The following is a 21,415-nucleotide window of genomic DNA, read 5'->3' as shown; positions in this document are numbered from 1 at the left end:
GTGGCCTCTGCACTCATCATAAAAGCATACTGGTGGGTTACCAGGTTTGCGCGTTCAATGCACAACAAAAAAATTTGCTCTTTGAAAAACAAAACAAATGCCACACGCTTGAAAATGCAGATGTTTTAAAGTCGAAGTGAAGTTGATTCTTTCATACGTTTTAGTCAGGCACGCCCAAGTCCTAAAATTGGTGACATCTCATGCGAAAACACGATTTCTATGTTGCACAAGTTGAATGGCGGGGAGTGCGTGGAGTGCTCCAGAGGCATGTGCTGGTGGAATATTCAAACATACTCTCACTTGTACGTGTACAAGTGTCAGATGCTTGTGGAGTAAAGCGGCAGAGGAGACACGGGTAAGACTTGCGGCCTTGCGGTGCCGGACGGTACTCACGCTGAAGGCGGCGAAGGGCCTGAACACGTCCCTACAGCTGCCGTAGTAGCAGTTGCGGTGCGGTGAGCAGCCGAGCGGAGCGTTATAAGAATTAAAGGAGCGGGACAGCGTGTTCTGAACGGTGGCGCCAGCCCACGATGTCAGCGGCGGCCATGCAACGCACCAATGACACGCACAGAAACATGCAACAAAGAACAAAAGCTTCATGCATGGCTAAAGAAAGGAATCTTTCCTCGATAGGCCGAGTGCCTCAAAAAAAAAAAAAAATTGTGATAAATAAAACACCAACTCAAATAAGGCCTTAAAGTGGAAGTCAACCCAAACATATTTTTTTCCAAGAATTTGTTCTATGCAAGCCCACTAGTTGAAACAAGGCATTCTGATAAATATTGCGTTTGTGGAATAAGAGTTAATCCACCCGTTTTTAGCCAACTCTGGGGGTGGCCATTTTGTCTCGCATGACCAATCATGGCTCAGTGTCTGAAAACAGGTCAGCCGTGATTGGTCGTTGTGAGCAGTTGTGATGTCATTTTCAGTCGACAGAGATGGCTAAAAACGAGTGCATTTTGCTGCTTAACTTATATTCCACAAATGCAAAATTTCAACTAGTGGGCCTGCTGGGAAAATATTCTTTGAAAAAAATGTTTGGGTTGACTTCCGCTTTTAAAAAGTAACGGGTGGCGCTTCCAGGTGGGCAGTACAGTAAAGTCCTGCCTGTTCTTGGGTTCACTAGTCACAAATTCACCTATCCTAATCTATTTGCTGTAAAACTGAGCTATTCGCAGATTTTGTGCTCTTCCTGAAATGCCTTTCGATGCCAATGGCTAAAGATACGAGCGCTGAGTGAGCTCAGCTCAATTCACAACAAGCAATTTGACAAATACTGAACTGCTCTCTGTTAAAAAAAGAAGTCTCATGTAGGGCTGCACAATTCATCAGATTTTACTTGTGATCAAAATTTTGGCCGGCCCGATTCAATCACCTGGTAGTTTATGATATTGTAGTAGTCTTTATCCACTGCATAGAATGGCAGCTAACTGTGCCACAGTACTTGCGCAACTTCTAAACAAACTTGCATCTCAAGGAACTGAATGTGGAAGTGACGCATGTAGACTGTTCTGAGATCTTTATCAGGAAGAAGTCAAGTTGAACCTGGTCTGTTAGCGGAAGTTACTAAGTCTTTGCTGCATGTGTATGTAAACTTAGCTTCTCTCCGACATACAAAGATCTCTCAGATGAGATCTACCACTTCAACACACAGCCCTGACGCCGATTATTATTTTTCCTATGCTTTGCCGGCATCTTAGACAATTAGAGAAAGAGCGCAAAAAACACATAAGTCAGTTTCGCATAATATATCTTTTGCTCAAAAAAGGTTGTGAATCACTGGCTTAGTGTTTTGTGTGTAGTTACTTTCTACTTTAAATCAAGTTTGTTTTTTCTTTCTTTTTTTTACCTTTTCCATCTTCTTCGCCTCGATGTGCCGCATCACTTGGTCTCTCCAGTCGGACGGCACCCTTCCCGGCGCACCGGACACAAGCCCGGGCCCGTCCAGGAGCGAGTGCTCCGACTTGACCCTGACGTTTGGTCTCTTGCTGGGGCTGCTGTGGGGGTAGTGGAAGTCGCTGACCGACATGGTCCTCTCCGGGAGCTCGTGGGGCTGCGGCCGGGCGGCTATGTCGATGCTGTACGTGCGGGTGGAGATGGGCCGCTGCGCTGCCTGGCTCATGGCCAGCGGGCCCCTGGCCAGGGTGTGAATGTCCCGGTAGGTCAGGTAGTCGCCCTCGGGCAGCTGCAGGCGGCGTGGCTCGCCAACAGAAGCGGTGGAGGTGGTGCTGCTGTGCCGCTGAAGAGTGCCTCCGCTGGACTGGTTGCTGGTAGGGAGGAGCCTCTCCTTGGCCCACATGTCCCCGGGAGGTTTGGATCCCACAGGGGGGGCCCTGTGCTGGGGCTGCAGCGAGTACGGCGGCGCCTGATTGCGATTAGAGTAGTTGGTGTTGGCGAGCGATTGGGCGGCAGGGGGGAGGTAGCCTTGGTGTTCCAGGGGCATGGGTGTCCTCTGGGCCCACATGCCGTCTTTGCTCGAGTACTGGACGTTGTACTGAGGCGGGGAAGCGCCTGTGGCCCCGCTGGGGTGTATTGGGTACCTGCTGGTGCTGGTGGGAGGTTTGGAGGAAGACAGCATGTCCGGGCTTGGGTACACTTGGAGGTTCTGGTCGTCTAGCAAGGAGGCGGACTTGCTCCTGACTATACTCTGGGCCTGAGCGGTGGACGCAAGAGCAGGGCCGCCGCCGCCCCCCATGCTGCTCTCTGCTGCGCCGTCGCCGTCAAACGAGTACATTTTCATGCCACCCGCTTCGATGTTGCTGACGCTCTGAGACTTGTTCACCTGAGGGGGTTGGCTCCTCTTCTCGGGGGACAGTTCCTCGGTGCTGCGAGACATCTCGCCGCCGGCCGGGAACCCGTCGCTAACCTGCTGGTTTCCATTCTGGAAATGGTGGTTGTCAAAACCCCGCTTGCTGTCCATTTGCTCCCGTCCCACTAAACCATTATGAGGCTCCACCATGTTGTCTGTCGGCGGGTGCGAAACGTTCATGTTGATCTGGTCCCACTTGGTGTAGCCATCTCCAAGGTCATTGTTGAGTCCCTTCTCAATGAAGGCCAGTCGGGCTTCCATAGTCAGGTCGTAGTCCCCCGCCGGCTCAGTAGCACCCCGCTGGGCCCTCAGGAGCGCCTGGAGGGACGTTTCCGAGCCGTTGCCGTTGTGCAGCAGCTCGCCGGCGTCTTTGGAGGGGTTCATGTTCTCATCCTCGTGCCTGGAACCGAGACGGCGCCGGAAATCAGAAACGGGACATTGCGATGACCTCAAAAGAACGCTGGGCGCGTTGCAGACCTGCTCTTGGGGAGGAAGGGCATCTTGGCTTCCCTCTCGGGGGTGCACAGGGAGTTGTCTTGGCTGCTGTCGGTGGTCAGCGACACAGAGTCCGACATGCGTGACGGCGACGAGCAGTTGCTGTTGTTTTGGTTGCTGTTGGCCACCGTGTCGTCAAGCAACGAGTCAGCGTCCTTGCTGTCGTCTGCATGTTCAAAACAACATGCCGTTACTCATCTTGCCTTTTCCTTTTATCCCCTCTTGATCAGAGCTTCTCAAAATCGGGTTCACGCTGGACCCAAAAAGTTTGAGGACCCCTGCTCTAGATACAGTATATGTACACAAAATGTACCTCTTTTGTCCTTACTCAGCGTCACCACTTTGGGCTGGTTAATGGAGATCTCGATGAGAGGCGGCCTCATCTCGGCAATTTTCATCTCCTCCTCTTCGTCAGACAGTTCCTCCGAGTCCTGGCCAGGGGAGAAAAGCTTTCAGCTCTTTAAATCTAAGGCAGGAGTGACAGGGGGGCAACTTGCATCCTGTTGCATGTTTTTTTTTTTTTTTTTTTTTTGAAAAAGAAAATTAAACACAGCCTGCATTCAAAGGTTATGTCACATAAACACAAGAGGAAGAGGCCCCCTCTCTTCCTTACATTTTTTTGTATGTGGCCTGAGTGGAAAAACTTTGGACACATGACTTAGCGCCCTTTGGTGCACTTACTAAGACAAATTTCCAACCCCGGTGGACAATAAAGATTTATTCTATTCTATTCTACCTCCAGCGTGTCCTCGTGGTTTATGGTGGAGCTCTCAGATGATTTGAGCGGGGCCTGTTGGGAGCTGAAAGACTCGGACTCTGTGTCCCTAGATGCTGCTTCTGGAATGTTTGGGATGGTGAAGGTGGTGTTACAAGCTTTGGCCTCAAAGTCTGACGCCAGGCCGTTAGGGCAGGGAGCTTCTATCACCTGCACAGAAAATATGAATGTTGACATATTATGGAAAAAGTGACTTTTTAATTGCATGTATACAAATAGTTGAGTCGGTTCAAGTTTTTATGCAATCAAAACATTTCCCGGTAGCGTTGCTAAAATTTCAAACTCACATCTAAAAATGCTAAATTTGTTTGACAACAGAGATATTACAATTTAGCCTGTGTGTGTGGTTTTTTTTCCAGATTAGACAGAATTTTTGAAAACCAGAAGCTTGTGGTTTTGGGGCTTTACTCAACATGACTCATTCTTGGAGCCAACATCAAACAATTCTCTTAAATAAAGTCACACATGGTGAATATTCAGCTTCTATGAATATTTTACCATCGTCGTTAATTCTCCCTGGTTCATGTTCCTTTTCCCCCTATACAAGTTCCCAAGACCTCAATTGATCAATCCATCAAAATCTCTCTCGATGCATTTTTTTTGGCGTTGTGTCATCATCCGTCTCGGTTGAAAAAGGTCTTTTTTTTAATTTTTTTTTTTTTTTTTTTGACAAAGTAAGGAATACTTCAGATCTGTCCTCAAATGTAGGAAGTGAAAGTGAAAAGTCGTCAGAAAAATACTCAAGTGCAGGATCCAGCAAAAGCCACTTACAGTATGTACAGTCATGGGGTATTTCTACTTTGTTAGTTCCCACCACTGAGAAAATGCAAACGTTTGTCTTCTAAGACACTAATGTGGCGTAAGAGGACGTGAGACAAAAGCTGCAAATCAAAGACCTTGACTCCCACGTCCTGCACGCCAATGTGGTTCCTCTCCACGGGGGGCTTGGGGTCTCGACCCGACTCTTCGCTCGACTCGTCCTCCTTGAGCCGGTGCGCCACTGACTGGGCCGTCTTCACCATGTTCTTCAGCTCGTCGGGATACGGCGTGGGATAACGCTTCAGGTTGCCCTCCTGGGAAATAGGGGACACGCTCATTCGAAACATTCTTGAGATGACGAGGGCGGGGGTCTTGGGAAGGACGCGTCGTACCCTTGGGGGAGTTTCCCTTTCGTCCTTGTCCTCATCGCACTCGAAGGCCACCTGAGCTCGGTGCTTGCGCTGTTCCTCCCACAAGGCTGGATTGAAGCTTTCCGAGTCGGAGTTGGGGATGTCTGGAACACAAGCGGTCGAGGGTTGAGGGATCTCGAACAAAAATGACCAATATTCATTTAACAATGCAGTTCAATACATTCTGTGGCCATGCTTATGCTGTTTTTTCCATTTATTGGAGAATTCACCGCTGGGAGTTTTTTTTTAAGTTTCATTTGAAATCTTTTCCTGTTTTCGTTTTGTTCGCTCACTCTAGCAAATGTGACCCAAACAGTAACTTTAGAACTAAAGTCATACTGAACATTTAAAGTAAATACTGTGCTTGCTTTTCTTTCAGGGTATTGGCGGCTTTCAGGAAGTTAAGTAAGACTTTTAAAGGCCACTTTAATCCCATTTTAAACTTTTCTTTCACTAAATGTGACCAACTAACGCATATCAAATCTACTGTGAAAAATAACTTAATCCTAACATCTGCCTTTCATTATTAAGTAGAATTTGTCAAGGATGATTAAAGCCTTCGTTTGTATAATCTCATTTAGGACTGCTGTATTTAACCTCCTATATTGAATGTGTGCGTGTCTGAGTTTAACCACAAGGTGGAGCAAGGACAACAAGGACCTAAAAAAAAACCTAAAAAAAATTGCAAAATTTCACTTAAAGGATGCTAAAGAAATAACAGCTGAATCAAATGTGCAAAAGCGTGTAACTGGACTTTCTGCTGACCTTTTCACTTAGATGATCATTTTATTAGGTCAAGTGGGTGACAGCTACGCCCGAGAGGAGGTCGGTTTGCGTAACATGACGCCAAAAAATGTGTGTCAGGTACCACCTATTAAACATGTATTTGGGTCAAACTAAAGCTTTGCACTCACAGTCCTCGGTTCTGGTCTGCTGCGGGAACATATAGTTGGTCAGTACAGTTTTTTGGGTCTCTGGGTCCTCTTCCTTCTGCAGCGGGATCAGCGGTTTGGACTGCGAGAGAATGACCAGGAAAGGAGATCACTCTGAATGAGTCTCAAAATGAATGAACTCAAGAAGTCTTTAATGAACAAAAGGTAAAAACGAGGATACGGGGTGATATCCTGGGGCTTTACCTGATTTTCAGACAGCCACATGGCTGTCATTTGGCTGAGCTTGGTGAAACTGTAGGGGAGGTTCTTCAACCTGCAGAGAAAGAAAAACACCAGTCACACAGTTAAACAATTGTAAAGAGCCAGTGGAGGTTTATGGTGGGGAAGAGCATTAATTTGAGTTGATTTAAAAAACGATAACTAGATTTTTGAAAAATTGAGGCTTCCGTAGATCAAAACGTGCCCTTGCATTACATAACAACATGGCTCGGAACAGAGAAGAGCTAGTTTAGAAGAATGCAGTCAGTTTTGCCAATTTAGCGACTTTCTTAACCCTTCAAGTAACTACTTAAAAAAAATAAATAAATAAATAAATAAAAAAACACCTACAAAGTTTAATTACCACTATGAAAAAGCCAACATCAGCACAATCATTTTCACATCATTACTGTACGACAAGAAAGGAGCCAGGTAGAAAGCAATCACAGATCTGGGGAAAAACGTTTTGAATAATGTCATTGTCTATATGCCAGATATAAGACTTTGGGGTAAAATGATTTTAAGGGCATCTCGCCCATCCCGAATACTGACACTTTTGTGAAAAATATAGCGCTAAATTTGCAAACATCTTGGAACTTGGATAGAACTGCTATCACCAGGGCTGGGCTGAGCTAGAAATGAAATCTCAAGATTGTTTTCACAAATATCACATTTTAGTCGTTTTATCCCCTTCAGCAAAAGTCACAATTCAAAACCAATTTAGCTTTTTCTTTTTTCCCCTCTTCTAGCATTGACTTTATTTTTCGTGATACCAAAAAAATCATTTCCCCCCCATTTCCTTACATTAACGATCACTTTTTTTTTTCTTTTCAGATAATTTAAGAATAAGTGCTTCCACTTGGAAAAACGTCCCTTTTGCCAAACTATGTACTGTATGTATCCTTACTACTACTACTACTACACATTTTTACAGCGCCTTTTTAATGTTTCATGATTGGCCGATTATTCATGTCATGATTTTCTATGTCGGGGAAAAATGGATTGTGAATGCCATCAAATGCAAATTCTAGAGGTTTTGTAATGACAAGATGGTCGTCAAAGAGCATCTCAGTTTACAGGTGATTGCGGGCTAATGAAGGTATCGTCAACGCCGTCATTAAGTGTCTCCGCTTACAAGGGAGAGACTGAACACACACACACACACATCCGCACTCGTGCTTAGTGCTAGACTTACTTGTTGTTGCTCAGATTGATGACCTTCAGTTTGTGCATGTCACCCATCTCCTCCGGCAGCGACTCCAGCTTGTTGGAGTGCAAGAACAGCACGGTGGCGCCCTTCCAGTTGCCCATCTGTCATTAAAAACACAGCCATAGATGTTTAGATGAGCACACACACCGACGCTAGTGAAGGGGCCACCGAAGTGCACTCGCCTCGGGTGGAAGCTTGCTGAGGAAGTTGTGATCGGCGGCGAAGGTGCGCATGGCCGCGCACTGGCCGATGGACGCCGGCAAGGCTTCGATCTCATTGAAGCTGCAGTCCAGCTCGTCCAGAGAGGTCAGCCTGACGGGCGGGATACAAATAACGCACTTCAGGAAATTTCTGGGCTTTGGGAGCAGTACCGAATGCAGAACAGAAGCAGAACACCAGAAGCTGGCATCATCTAATCATCCCAAGAGTGTGAAAGTGCCCAGTCGCGGTAAATCCTGGGACGTTCCAATTTTGGGGCAACTGTGTGAAAGAGGTCGTTTTGTTTTTAGACCCTTTCACACTGATCAAAGTCTGCTTGTTCCTGTTCTGTATTGCTGCTCTGTATGACAGGAATAGACAAGGAAGGACCTATTTCCTGGCTTCAGGGCTAATATCAGAGGGAGGACGGGCTCTTTGTGAAATGGAATAGTGGAAAGCTGGAACGGGGGCGTGAAGTTTAACACGAAACTCCACCTGCCAGAAACCAGACGCTGGCTTCATCTAATTATCTGAACGTGGGATTTCGTGGCAGCTGTGTGAAAGCTGCACGCAGACACGGTGACACCATGCCTTGGTCGCACCACGGCTTTGTCAAAGTAAAAGGTAAAATCACGGAATGGTGTTGACGAAGTCTACCCACGAATTCGCCGGCGTCGGCGATTGTTTCAGACGTATGACACACACTCCCTGACTGTTCTCGACACAGCCTGGCCGCTAATCTGCTCATCTGACTGCTAACATATGGGCTCATCTTTAAAAGCCTGTCACGGGGGAGGGGGGAGGGCTCATTATAAATCCAAACAACAACATGTGTCCGCACTAGCAACCGACACAACTCGGCTTTCAATCCTCACGCGGGATTAAAATCAACCATCAGGCCTTTGGAATCTGCGCCAGACGCACTCTTAACACGGGTTGATAATTGCTTGTTTGGAAGAAAGTGAAGGATTAGGAAAGGAGGAAGAGGCTGATCCTCACCCTCCAATGGAGTCGGGAAGCTCCATCAGTTGGTTCTCATCCACTTTCAGAGCTGTCAGTTTCTTCAGCGAGCCTGAGAACCACAGAGAGCGAGTGTTACACAACAACAGATCAGGGTGCTTAGCGACGGGAAACTTCCATCACAGCGATGTATTGGATTACGGAAAAGTGTCATCAATACTCTCGTTCTACTGCAAATAAATCCCCACTTGTCTGATTGTGTTGTGTTCATGTTCCCGCGGCAGGATATTAAATACAAACGCATCACTTTAAACTGACATCTTCTCCGTTGATGACTAGGTGTTGTTTTATTATTCATCGTTTGGAATCTCTGTGTTTATTTAGTCTTTTGATGAATTGTAAAAACTCCCTTTTTTCCCGCCTTTCTTAAACATATGTTTATGTCCTGTTGAAAATGCATTTTGGGGTCCAACCCCCGGAGAAGTCACTCACCCGGGAAAAGCTCCTCCGTCACCCGCTTCACCCATTTGCACAAATTTAATCGGAATGCTATGCCATATAATGATGCATACCATAATTCGATATTAGCTCTGTAACTATGCTGATGTTAGCATCCGAGACAGTAAGAAAACACAGAGGCCTTTTAATCATGTCGTCCTTGTGTCTCACTCTCCAGGCTTGACGAATGGAATTACGCGCAACCCAACTGTTACACGAATATAACAGTTGGATTGTGCGTGGTTTGATTGGTCATGCCTGGGGAGTGGGGTGCCGGATTGACATGCTAATGAGGTTTCTGTTATGTTACACTGGTCACTTGTGGCCCCAGGCATCTACCTGAGTTTGGAAAACTTCTGTCCGAACACCCCCCCCCCCCGTCCCGTCGACAAGATTTTCCCAGATGACGGCCATTGAGGAACGTATTTTTACGGGCATGCTGAAGATGCATCAGGCTGGGGGTGAGTGGCATCAACTTGGGAAAACTTCCATCCCCATACATTAAAAAAAGTAAACGGGGAAGTTTTGGGTGTGTTTGCTCAGCGTTACCAATGGAGCCTGGCAGCTGCGTGAGGGCGTTGTTGGATAGCAGCAGGTCCTGCAGACTCTCACAGCCGCAGATCTGCTCGTCCACCATCTCCAAGTTGTTCTTGGACACGTCCAGGTAGAGCAGTTGCTTGAGCGTGCCCAGCATCTGATAACAAGTACAGAGTAGACGAAACAGCGTAAGGGAAAGGATGCAGACAAAGAGTTGTGTTGCTTGCATTCCGGGCAAAAAAAGAACACAGATAACGATCAAGCAGATTGTCAAAGTTTAGCAGTGGGAGTTTTGGTGCGGACAAACAAACTGTACAACATAAAATAATACAATAAATTGAAGAGTGAAAGTTGGCTTGTTCTTGATTGTCAAAATGTTCATGTCGTCTAGGGTGAAACATGTTTTATCTTTGTCTAAATCAGTGGTTTTCAAACTTTTGATGAAGTCTCATTTCGATAAATACTTTTATCACTGAATATTCACTGTTGAGAGGCTGAAATCAGATTTGGACAACCTTAACCAAAACAATGTCCCAAAACGATTAATCGACTATCAAAACAGTGGTCGATTAATGTCACAAGTGACTAATGGATTAATTGTTGCACCTCCAGTTATAAGCAAAGGAGCACAAGAGTTGGAACAGATGAATCAGTCAAGGCACCACTGTGTAGGAAAATATTAAAACCGTACTTCAATCGTTCCAAGCTTCCTGTGCTTTAGCTATAGGAGGACTTTGCTTTAGTTCATCACGTTTTTCCAACAACAACAAAAGTCCGTGGGTGGTGTACGATGGATTCATGCATTCATTTGCTAAGAACCTGCCCACATACCGCACACTGCAACCTGGGTTCTGAGTTCATGCAAACAGAATCATTTAGACCAGGGCTATTCAACTAAATTATTCAGGCGGCCACATTCTCAAAAACCCGAGGGGCCGGATGCATATTTGTCGCTCCACTCTGTAGTAAACTGCCGATTTCCTTTTTTTCAGTTTCGATAGCGCCATGTTTACAGACCGAGCGGAAGCATTGTTTGAATTTAAACGATTCCGGTTCCAATTCCGGTTCTTCGATTCGATTGCGGTTCCTAACGATTCTCGATGTGTACATGTGGCGAACGTCTGTGTTTTTCTTTTTTGTCAATTACCCGCGGTCTGGACCAACATGCTTGATCCGGGCGCCTGATCTGGCCCCCGGGCCGGCAGTTGAATTGCCCTGATTTAGACTACACAGATTCGCATGAAATCGCCAAAAACAACTAGAAATGCGGTGATATGCATTTCAGATCTATACTTGGCTGTGCCACTTTTTGTCATTCATGTCAGTACCCCTGGCAAGAACGTCAGCCGGTTTCCGTCCATCCAGAGCTCCTTGATTCCAGTCAGCTGCTCCAGTACCTCAGGCTGCGGACGGCACGGTGAGAAAGGAGGTTAAAATGTGTGTGTGGGGGCGGGGGGAGGATCCGTGCGCCAAGTGGAGCTTTGGTAACAGCCCTCTCAAAGCCGCAGGGACGCTCACCACTTCAGTGAACTCGTTGCTGCCCAGGTCCAACCTTTCCAGCTGTGTGAGCTTCTGCATGCTCCTGCGGACAAACATACATACACACACATTTTCAGGGTCATAAAATGTGTCAGCACGGTGTGGAAAGAAGCAGATATTAAAAGCAGATATTCGACGCAACGCGGGCCTTCAAACATGTCGACGGGCGTTGTTTTTGTCTAGCTCTCATGTCGACACAAAGCAGAAGCCCACCGACGGCTCTGTTTGGATATCAGGGGCTCCTCATAAAGCGAGAATGTTAAGACACGCAAGACAAAGCTTGTCAGAAAGGGAGCGCCGTCACTGACAACCTTTTAAGTCCACTTCGCGACAATTTGGAGCGTCCGCTGCGAAAAGTGTGTCCCTCAACATGTAGCGGGTACGTCCATCGCAAGCCATTTTATTTCGTTCAGACACTCAAACTCCACACTACAAGCATCTTAAAAGGGGATATTTTATGTAAAAGTGACTTCGAAAAATGTGAATGCAAAGTGTTGGATAACTAGAGCAGTGTTTCCTAACCTTTATTGAGTCAATACACATTTTACATTTGAAAAAAAATCTCACAGCACCAAACAAATATGTCACACTATACCGGTTAATTATGTACCTTCTGCCATCTATGGAAGTGGATTTAATTGTTCTGTCTGCCACTATACGTCACTGGCGTATATAAGCAATTATATAAATAACATTGTATTGTATTGTATTGTATATTTCAGATCAATTAATTAAGTGAAATTTGATCATTTCCCCTTGGCCCACCTGACGATCTCAACCAAGTAAACCTTTACTATTGACACATTTTCTGAAAATATGTCTGCGAGCAAGCCGAGGTTCAATTTTGAACGAATGATGTCATGATTTGGCAAATTGACATAAAACTGCCCACCACACTGAGATGAAATGATCCACAGTGGATCATTTGCATGAGAAAGGATCACCCCCCTCAAAACAGCTCTAAATAGAAGGTGCAAATTATGTTGTCAAGTTGACATTCTTGATTCATGGCGTGCTACAATGAAAAGAAGTCACAGATTGGTGCATTTTTAATGAAATGTTACTGTGGTAAAACGATTTCTTTACTGCTGGAGTGTAACCGACACGTTTGTCATTGGACAGTGGCGCAGCTGTCAACCGCCCGGTGTTGTGTGCTTACAATGAGCCACGCGGAATTTTCCGGAATGACCGGTGCGGCCTATGACTCCGAAAAAGCACTGGCTCCGCTGTGTGAGCGCAAACCCTTGAAAAGGCTTTCTTTGTCTGCGGAAACATTTGTTGACATCTCCAGAGATGCCTGCTCGTCGCCCGGGGCAACCTTCACGATGGCCGCTGCCTCTCTTTGTAAGGTCAGCCTGCCTTCTAACGGCTCTGGCGTCTGTCACGTAAACAGGCAGAGGTGGATGTAAAATGGAAGGAAAGAGGGGGATGCAAGTTTCCCACCCATCAAGTTTCAAATTAAACAACCAAGTCAATCTTTTGTTCGCTAACTATTTCCCCAAAATGTGCCTTTGAGCAAGACCTACAGAATTTTGCCCGATTGTGACATCACAATGGGGCTAATTGACATAATACTGGTCCCATATTGCCGTTTTCCGCAAGTGAAATTAGATACTCAAGAGCCACCATTTTCAAGCGATGGACTACACAGGAACAATACGACGTCAAAGCCAAAAGTCAGATTAGCATTAGCTTCTGATAGGTGACACATGGCGATGTGTCTGCTGCATGCGCCATATGTATGGATCTGCTACCCTAATTGACAATTGTCATTTGGCGGCTAGAAGACAAAGTGATGCCTTCAATAGTGAAAACATAAACTAGGGACGGGTGATGAAGCGATTTTATCGAGTGATTGATTGTAAGGATTCATTTTATTGATTAATTTCATTGAGTATAATGCTGACATCACTGCAGCCTCTACGGTTCAAAACGTGTTTCGCTAATGTGCGCTGCTTGCACTAACAACATGGCTGCACGGAGTGATAAGAGTTGTCGACTTGTCCAATTGCTCTAGCTCTACTCTAGCGACTATTTATAAACAAAAACAAAAATGAACGCGACTACCACGTTTAATTCCAGCTGAGAAACTGACAACATGAGCTGAATTATTTTCACAAGTGTTCCAAGTTTCCCCAAGTGAGCACCAGGAGCTTTCTCAAATGTTCTCTGACAGAGGTCCAACCCTCACCTCGCCATTATGGCAAAAAGATTACAAAACCTGTCGCGGCAAGCCGGCAGGAAAGAGAAATGGGGTGTTGAGCTTATGTAACACGGTGGGATTGAATTATGCGGGAAAGAGAAGCAGGAGGAGGGTGATGTGGTGTTGTTCTTGTCTTACTTAGGCAACATCTTCAGCTGGTTCTCTCTCAGCTCCAGAATCTGCAACTTTGTCAGCCTGCAGCCACGAGAACAATTGCAAATGTCATCATTGTCATCATACAAATACTCATTGGAACTCGCCGTCTGTTTAACTAATGGTGCGTCATCACAACACGTCTGCGCGTCACCATGCGTGAACCACCAACAGGCGCCACTGAAGAACCAGTTTAGCCATAAAATGGATCACTGGCAAGCTCCAGAACAATTTGTCCAACAACAATTTATTGCTACATTTGAAACCTGTAACAATGCTGACTATTGTTGTTGCTGTTCATATTCACTTTTCTGTATCCCATATATTTATATTTATTTATTTGGGTTCCCAAGCATAACGGCCCTCCAAAGGTAACCATAACTATGATGTCGCCAGTGACAAAAATGAGTTTGACTCCCCTGGCCAAGAGGATTTGGCAGTAGCACTAAGACATCAAAGCCTATAATAAAATCACATTTATTTGAGCCCCCCCCCCGCAAAACAGACCTGCCGAAACTGGCTGGTAGGAACTCCAGGAAGGCGTCGTTCAGGTAGAGCTGGCTCAGGCTCATGAGCTGGGTGAAGCCATCAGGGAGCCTGAAAACACACAACCATGTAGGAGAAGATGAGTCACACGAGCAGACCAACACTGTTGTGGTTAACATTATCCAAACACACTTGGAGATGGGATTGACGCTGGCCTCCACGATAGTGAGCACTTTGCAGTTCTTGATATTCTCTGGAAACTCCTGGATACCTGCACACACCACCAGAGACCAACACCTTTATTTTTGGCCATCTAATATTACCACGGCGCAACTCTAATTTAAAGAAACAGGTATTTAATGACAACAGCACACCTCTATTTTCCGTACACTGTTTGCTCTAGCAAGCCAAAATGACTAGAGAGCACACTGTTGTTAACTTAGGGAAGCTAACACAATCATACACATGTTCTAATATTTGTATATTTTTGTCACAGATATATATTTCCATTATTTTTGTACTTTAATATTTTTTAACTGTTTTTCAATTGTCCAACACTTTTCATTTTTTTCAGCAAACATTTTTCATCCAATATTTATTTTTTTTATCAGTTAATATGTTTTGACCCCCCCGTTGACGACATCAAGCAGGGGGGATGCTGAGTGGATGGAGTAGCGCTGAGCTAGAACCGAGTATTGTCAGCGTAACAGTGGAAATTGAGTCCATGATTGCGACTAATCTGACTGAGGGGGAGCATCTTGATGGTGAAGGTGACGGGACTAAGGAAAGAGCCTTGAGGCACGCCTTGAAGGAATGGGACTTGTTGGAGCGGTTCATGGCGACAAACTGTGTCGAGATATGACTGAAACCAGGTGAGAGTAGTACCGGCGGCGGTTGGGGAGGATGGAGTAGGAGACAGTCTCACATATGTGGCGGCAAATTCCGGACTTACTGTTTTTGCTGACGTCGAGCTCCCTGAGGTTGATAAGGTTGGCGACGCCCGGTGGTAACACCGTGACGTCATTGTCAGGCATGCTCAGTCGCTGGAGCAGCTGGCAGTTGAATAGTTGCTATTGGCACAAAGACACATTTACTGACTGGAGCTCAAGAGTAAAGTCAAACTAAAAGTAGGCCGGGCTCACTTTCGGCAGGTCTTCAATCTGGTTGGCATCGAGAAAAAGCTCCTGCAGCGTCTTCTCAAAGCTGAAGATCTCCTTGGGTACTGTCTCCAGGCTGCAGTGGGAGTAGTCCAGTGATGTCACCGCCTCCTCCTCGCCCCGCAAGCAGCGGCATGGCACCAGACGAACGAAGAAGCTGCGCTTCGACATCCTCAGGCACTGCAGGGGAGAACAAGATCAAAAGATTAGTTCATATTATTTTAGAACAGATTATTAGGGATGAAATTGTTTATTGGGATATTTTTTCCGTTGCTTACTGCATGTCAGATTTTTTTTTTGTAGGTATTTGTTAATATTTTTGTATTTAAGAATTTGAATTTTTTCTAACATTTTTATCATTATTTTGTCACAATATTTGTGTTTTTTCCTAATTTCATACTTTTTTCTAATTTTTAAAAAAATTTTGTGAAATTTTCATGGAACATTTTGCTTCAAATATCTGATTTCTGTGTTTTTCATCTTCTTTTCCCCTTATGTTTGACCTTTTGCATATTTCCCCATATATTTTTGTCGAATATGTTTCTATTTATCTAACTTTGAATTTTTTTTTTTTTTTCAAAACATGGTCTCATTATTTTTTGTAGTATTCTATCGTTGTTTGGATCCCTTGCCTTTTTCCTTTCATCCAAATATTTTTCTATTTTCATTTTTTTGGTAGTTTTTCTAATATTTGTGTTGGTTTTGCTGAGTATTTCTGTAACGGTTTTAAACATACGAGGTCATATTGCCAAAACAACGAGAGATCTGGACAGCCTTCATTACGGCCTTTAATTTGATGTGTGACTCCAAGTGGCCATTTTTGACCTTGTTAGTACACAATTGGTATGGGACTGAATGAAACCATGAAGGCCATTATGTTAAATGTAGTACAGGGTTGGCAAGGAATGCGGTCCAACAAGAGACACTTTGTTTCTTAAAGCATGTGGAGAATGTTGGCACACAAGCAGGGAACCGTGTTTTCAGTGATAAGAACCAACACCAAGTTGCTTTGTCAGTATAAAATGTCGATTTCAGTCATTTGTCTTTTGACCGAAAGTGCATGGGCGGCGAAAGGTCGGTGTGGCTGGTGAGGAACTTCCTTTAAAAGACTGACATACAAACAGACTCAAAGACGTACACGCCAGGATGGACACACACACACATTCACAAACACGCGTGCACAGGCACATATCCACTCTGACAGATCACAAGGAAATACTCTTATCAAAATTGTGTGGGTCTGTTACCATCAAAATAGCGCAATAGCTTCTTTTTGTAAAGTATACTTGCCATGCAATCACGGCTTACAATATGGCATTTATTTTCAGGCCAAAGCACTGATTTTATTGATATTAGAAAAACTGTTAGCTTTACAACAAGGATGATCACAGTGGGCCTCCATTTAACGTTAGACTCAGAGATTGCAAAAAAAAATCCCCAAAAAAAATCCAACGGTAACCATGACAACAGCTGCCCGAGTCACTGTTTACCATGTTAGCAGTTTGCCAGCAGCTCGTTTGTGTACATATGTTTTAAGTAGCTCAACTAATAGAAAGCCAAAATGAAGGGGCTCAAAGGCAGACGTGCTTTGGCGACTACCTCTATTTGCGCATAATGTTTGGAAACAATTGGCATCGGGGTAATTCCGGGTGGCAGAAAGCGATTCCCTGAACTGAAACCATGACAAAAAATTGATGTTTGGGGTTGCGTAGCCAGATAAAACCCAACATGTTTTTTTTATTTGTTTTGACTTAAATACTGAATAAAACCACTGAAATAGAATGTAAAGAATATATCCGTTTTTGCATCACGATTTCAGGAATTCGTCCCTTGGTCTACTTATTACACACACGTGCTAAGATTGTGAATGGTGGCCATGAGAGTGCCTCGTTCCTGGCGGCAAGCCCCGAGGCCTGGCAGAGAGCCCTGTGGCTTCCCCTCCGCAGCGGTGAATGAAAACGACATTCCCGCTGTATTTTCCTGGTCGGAGCGCCTCCTGGGTCAAGGCTGTTTTCAAAGAAACTGCTGCCGTATTCTAGAAAAAGTCAGAAATGTCAGACCTCAGGCTCGGGAAAGTTCAATGGAATGCCGCTTGATTGTCAGTTGGGGTGAATCGATGTGCCCTAACTTCACCAAAGTACTAGTTCATCATGTTAGCATTTTATAAATTCGTAGAACTAGTACTTTGAAGGGCCAGATGTAAAATCCTCAACAATGTGTGTTCGAACTCTGGCCCGAACGATTAATCGGCCGGCTTTTTTTTTTGTGCGCATATTTTTAATACACATTTACAGAATACACCATAGGACAAAAATAATTTCTTTCAAATAACCCCCCAAAAACATTTCTCCCCCCCTCTCTGTTGTGAAGTTAAACAATCAAACACTCTACCTGTAATTGATATCTTTCTTTGTTGTAACCGAACAGATCACAACAGAAGTTATTTTATTAATAATTTTTTTTCAATTAATCGGTTATCAGCATTTTATTCTGCCAATATTGGGCTCGGCAATGACCTGAAAAAATCCACATCGGGCGGATCCTCGTTTTAACTTTCTCCTCTCCGACATCGAGGCTGTAACCGCAGTGTGTGCAGAGCTGGCTCTACCATCCAGGCGGGATAATTACTCCGCCGAAATGATTGACAGCAAACATCAGACAGGCGCTTCTGCTGTGTTTGTTGAGTAGGCCAGCTGGGCCACTCAAACAGTTGCTCCTGTTGCATCATGGGACGCAAGGCCGTCTGGCAGCGTTTATTTCCCGTCTGGTACCGTCTGTAATCTCCGCCAAAATGTGTTTCAGTCGTAGCAGGCTATCCCGGGAAAGCCATAACAATCTGGATGAAAAGCTGCTTTGAGGAAAGCAAGGGTCACCCCCCGCGCTAATCACATTGTCACACCCAGCAGACAAGCGCCGCTCGCTATTAATAACGCAAGCTGCTCGCCGCCGCTGACATGTAGTTGGCTCTGAGCAAAATGCCAACAAACTCCAAAGATGCTTCCATCTGATGTCTGCTGTCAATCATGGCACTTCGGTGGAGCGATTATCCCTCCTGGATGGTGGAGCCAGCCCAAGCAATGCGCTACGGCGACAATCTTGGGGTCTGAGAGTTTATACCATTGGCCAAATTTCATGAGATTTGATCAACTGCAAACTTGCTAAAACTTGATAGGCTACAATGTAGAAAAAGAGCAAAGTGCATAGAGAAAGCGCTTGGGCGGATTAATAATTTTACATAGAGTTGGGTCGTATTTCTAAAGAAAACAGGTCGAATGCCAAAATCCAAAATTTTCATTCATAGACAATGGTGACTTGAGATACAATTGAACCGCCTTGCAAAATTTTGAAAGACGAGCCATCGTTGCCGGATTTTTTTTTTGTTTTTTTTTTTTGCTTTGACTCGCGAGCCAACATTTTACACGCGAGCGCTCATTGGCGGCAAGGAACTTTCAAACTCACTTTACAAAGGGCAGCAGTTTGGCAGAGAGCGCTCGTGAAGTCGCGAGATAGCAACGCGAAGACTGGAATCTGAAGTTCCAGTTTCACTCTGCTTCTCAGCAGGCCCCTGAGCTCTCGGCGGTCTCGCATGACGCCGCCAAACAGAAAGCCTGATTGTTATCGCAACATTTAGCCCCAAATGAGGGCGAGTAATCTGATCTGTGGACGAGGACCAAGTGGCATCTACACACGGAGATCAGCACACGCGTGCACAAACTATATCCATAACATGAGCTTTTAACCGTGCAAGAAAGTGCATCGTGAGGCCCATTTCCCATTGTGTGCGTACATTTCGATTCCCTCAGGAATGGGAGATCATAATTTCACCGATGAATAATTCCCACGCATTGTCTTTAGATGCAGATGGGCCTGAGGCAGGGCGACAATCTTTTCTTGCGCTTCAATTGCCGGGGCGCTCACCGACATCGAGGTTACGCAGAAGTCACGGATTCCCAGAGTCCCGCAATTACATTTTCAAAGAGAAAAACTTCTACTCAAGTTTTTTCTCCACAGAGCACTTTGTTGTCTTACCAAGACAACCTGAAAACGAATGTATTGTTTCACTCACATTCTGACAAAGCAAAAATGTCGATGTGTTGTATATTCCGCAGCTTTTTGAAAAAAATTAAAGAAGGAGTTCCCGGGTGTCTTAACATGTCTGTTCCATGCTTTTGACAAAACACCTCAAGGATTTGGAAAAAAAAAAAAAAAATAAATAAATAAATTACAGCACACCCTTTATTTACTACCATGATGAAATCAGCCCATTCTGAGGGAGCGTTCCCGTCACATACAAGTGAGCCACTAATCACTCCGGCATGCTGAATGAGGGCAGAGCTAGAGGCTACTAAAAAAACAAAAACCTCGTCAATCAGCATAGCGGCCACATAATCAAACGCAAATATCCACCGCAACTTATGTCGACGACTTCATCGACCATTCAAGTATGTCCCGGTTAGCAGAAGCTAATGCTGATGATGCTGTTAGCTAATACTAGGAAGGCAGCCCTGCTTGCTATTGACATGATAGCATTTCTGTCTTGTGGTTGTGGCTTGAAAACGGAGGATCTTCCCTGAGCCTAGCTTCTCAGTCACGGGTGGAAAAACTCATTGTGGGGGCGGTATTATGTCTTTCGTTTATGAATTCCCTTCCTGACATAACCCGAATTTGTATGCAAGTGTGACCGCGTGGCATTTTATCGCTTAAATATGCTACCCCAGAAATTAAGTCATACTTGTAAGTATTTCTATAAAAAACACTTCTAGGTATGAATACTGTATAAAACAGTCAAAAAAAAAAAAAAAAAAAAGGATGGCAGTAACTGTGAACAAGCCTTCACGTGCCACTTGATCACGTATTCTTAAACTAAAGTAGTTCAATGTGCGCCATTCATAACCTCCAAATGTCAGGGTCACTGCCCCACTGCACTTCGCCTCATCATTTCAGGTGTTGGGTCGACAGGCACTCCAGAGAGCCAACTATTTGTACAAAAGCAACTATGAAACCAAAAATAAAAACAACAAGCAAGCGTGATGCATTTCAGCAGACCAACATTCACCTTGCAACCTGAAAAGTTTTTTGATGAACTTCCTGGAAAAGCCACTTCTCGCCCACATGATGGCTGACATTGAATCTGCAACAGCAGCAACAGCATACAGCTAATATTTGTTGTCTTTCAACACGGGTTTAATTCAACAACAGGTTAAACACTTCAAAGGGCATTCAGTGAAGCTTCTCTGCTGCTCAACTTTGCACCTGTGCTGAGTAAACGGCGGCGGCAGGATGAGCAGGTCCGCATGTTTGTATAGAATGTTGCGTCATGTCCACACATCTCAGGGCCTGATTGTTGCCCGGCCGCCTCAAAAGAGCACAAGTCGAGCACAAGACAAAATTAAGTCGACAATGCGAGCAACTATGATTTGGTGTTTTTATTTACTTTATTTTATAACACTGACTATTTTAAAAAGAAAAAAAAGAAGGTTTTTTTTCTCGTAACCAAAATGGTTCAAGTTATGAGCAGTGGCTAGGTCAACTTTTTGCTTTGTCTTGCCAAAATGAGCAGCTATGTGTAAATATTGCTTTAAAAACAAAACAAAAAAGGCTCCAGACAAAGGTCTAAATGTATAGATGAATAGTATGTCTGTTATTCTGTCAAAGTTGGCATTTTACTCCAAGTAGTTTGCTACTTTGGCAATTTATAAGTGCATAGCAAGTTAACTCGTTTGTTTATACAAGGAAATCATACTTTAATTTATACATTTGCATTTTAAATGTCGAAAAAAATAAAATAATTCAATAAATGTTGTTGGGTCCAAAACGAACTTAAATTATTATCGCATTTCAAAGAATTTTGTCTTAATATTTTTTACATGTTTAAACCTGTTCTTGTTTTGTAGCAAAATACAAATAATCGTTTTGATTAATTGTGATTAATATTTTTTTCATTATCGAGCAGCCCTATGTTAACGTCCTACGCTATACACATGCAGGGCAGCAGAATTAGGTCTGGGGCAAAAAGTACCTGTGTGGATTCATGAGAAAAGACCCAAGCGGGTCAGGCAGGCCTGCCAGTTATAA

The 21,415-nt window shown here is 44.5% G+C and overlaps 1 protein-coding gene across 3 annotated transcripts in view; it reads right to left on the bottom strand.

Annotated features, from left to right (window-relative positions):
* The window catches only part of erbin (erbb2 interacting protein), a 33,472-nt gene that overhangs the window by 6,216 nt on the left and 5,841 nt on the right, over positions 1-21,415 (bottom strand). The window contains exons 3-22 of one of the 3 annotated variants that reach the window (XM_086053387.1): positions 15,326-15,520; positions 15,136-15,253; positions 14,376-14,454; positions 14,205-14,294; positions 13,683-13,739; positions 11,321-11,384; positions 11,131-11,205; positions 9,815-9,959; positions 8,807-8,879; positions 7,792-7,921; positions 7,595-7,710; positions 6,385-6,454; positions 6,163-6,262; positions 5,231-5,352; positions 4,976-5,152; positions 4,041-4,229; positions 3,618-3,735; positions 3,287-3,470; positions 1,850-3,209; positions 394-507 (exon numbers count right to left, since the gene is read on the bottom strand). In XM_086053387.1, coding sequence (XP_085909513.1) covers positions 394-507; positions 1,850-3,209; positions 3,287-3,470; positions 3,618-3,735; positions 4,041-4,229; positions 4,976-5,152; positions 5,231-5,352; positions 6,163-6,262; positions 6,385-6,454; positions 7,595-7,710; positions 7,792-7,921; positions 8,807-8,879; positions 9,815-9,959; positions 11,131-11,205; positions 11,321-11,384; positions 13,683-13,739; positions 14,205-14,294; positions 14,376-14,454; positions 15,136-15,253; positions 15,326-15,511 — 3,567 coding nt within the window. In that variant the 5' untranslated portion in view covers positions 15,512-15,520. Of the gene's footprint in view, positions 1-393; positions 508-1,849; positions 3,210-3,286; positions 3,471-3,617; positions 3,736-4,040; positions 4,230-4,975; positions 5,353-6,162; positions 6,263-6,384; positions 6,455-7,594; positions 7,711-7,791; positions 7,922-8,806; positions 8,880-9,814; positions 9,960-11,130; positions 11,206-11,320; positions 11,385-13,682; positions 13,740-14,204; positions 14,295-14,375; positions 14,455-15,135; positions 15,254-15,325; positions 15,521-21,415 lie in introns of all 3 variants that reach the window. The other 2 variants (XM_086053386.1, XM_086053388.1) reach the window with 2 other exon arrangements.

This window comes from Filicampus tigris, chromosome 15, assembly GCF_054856515.1.
Source record: "Filicampus tigris isolate MCC_2025a chromosome 15, RoL_Ftig_1.0, whole genome shotgun sequence".
Lineage (NCBI taxonomy): Eukaryota > Metazoa > Chordata > Actinopteri > Syngnathiformes > Syngnathidae > Filicampus > Filicampus tigris.
The sequence above is the reverse complement of the archived record's forward strand: the minus strand, read 5'-3'. Positions and strand labels throughout refer to the sequence as shown.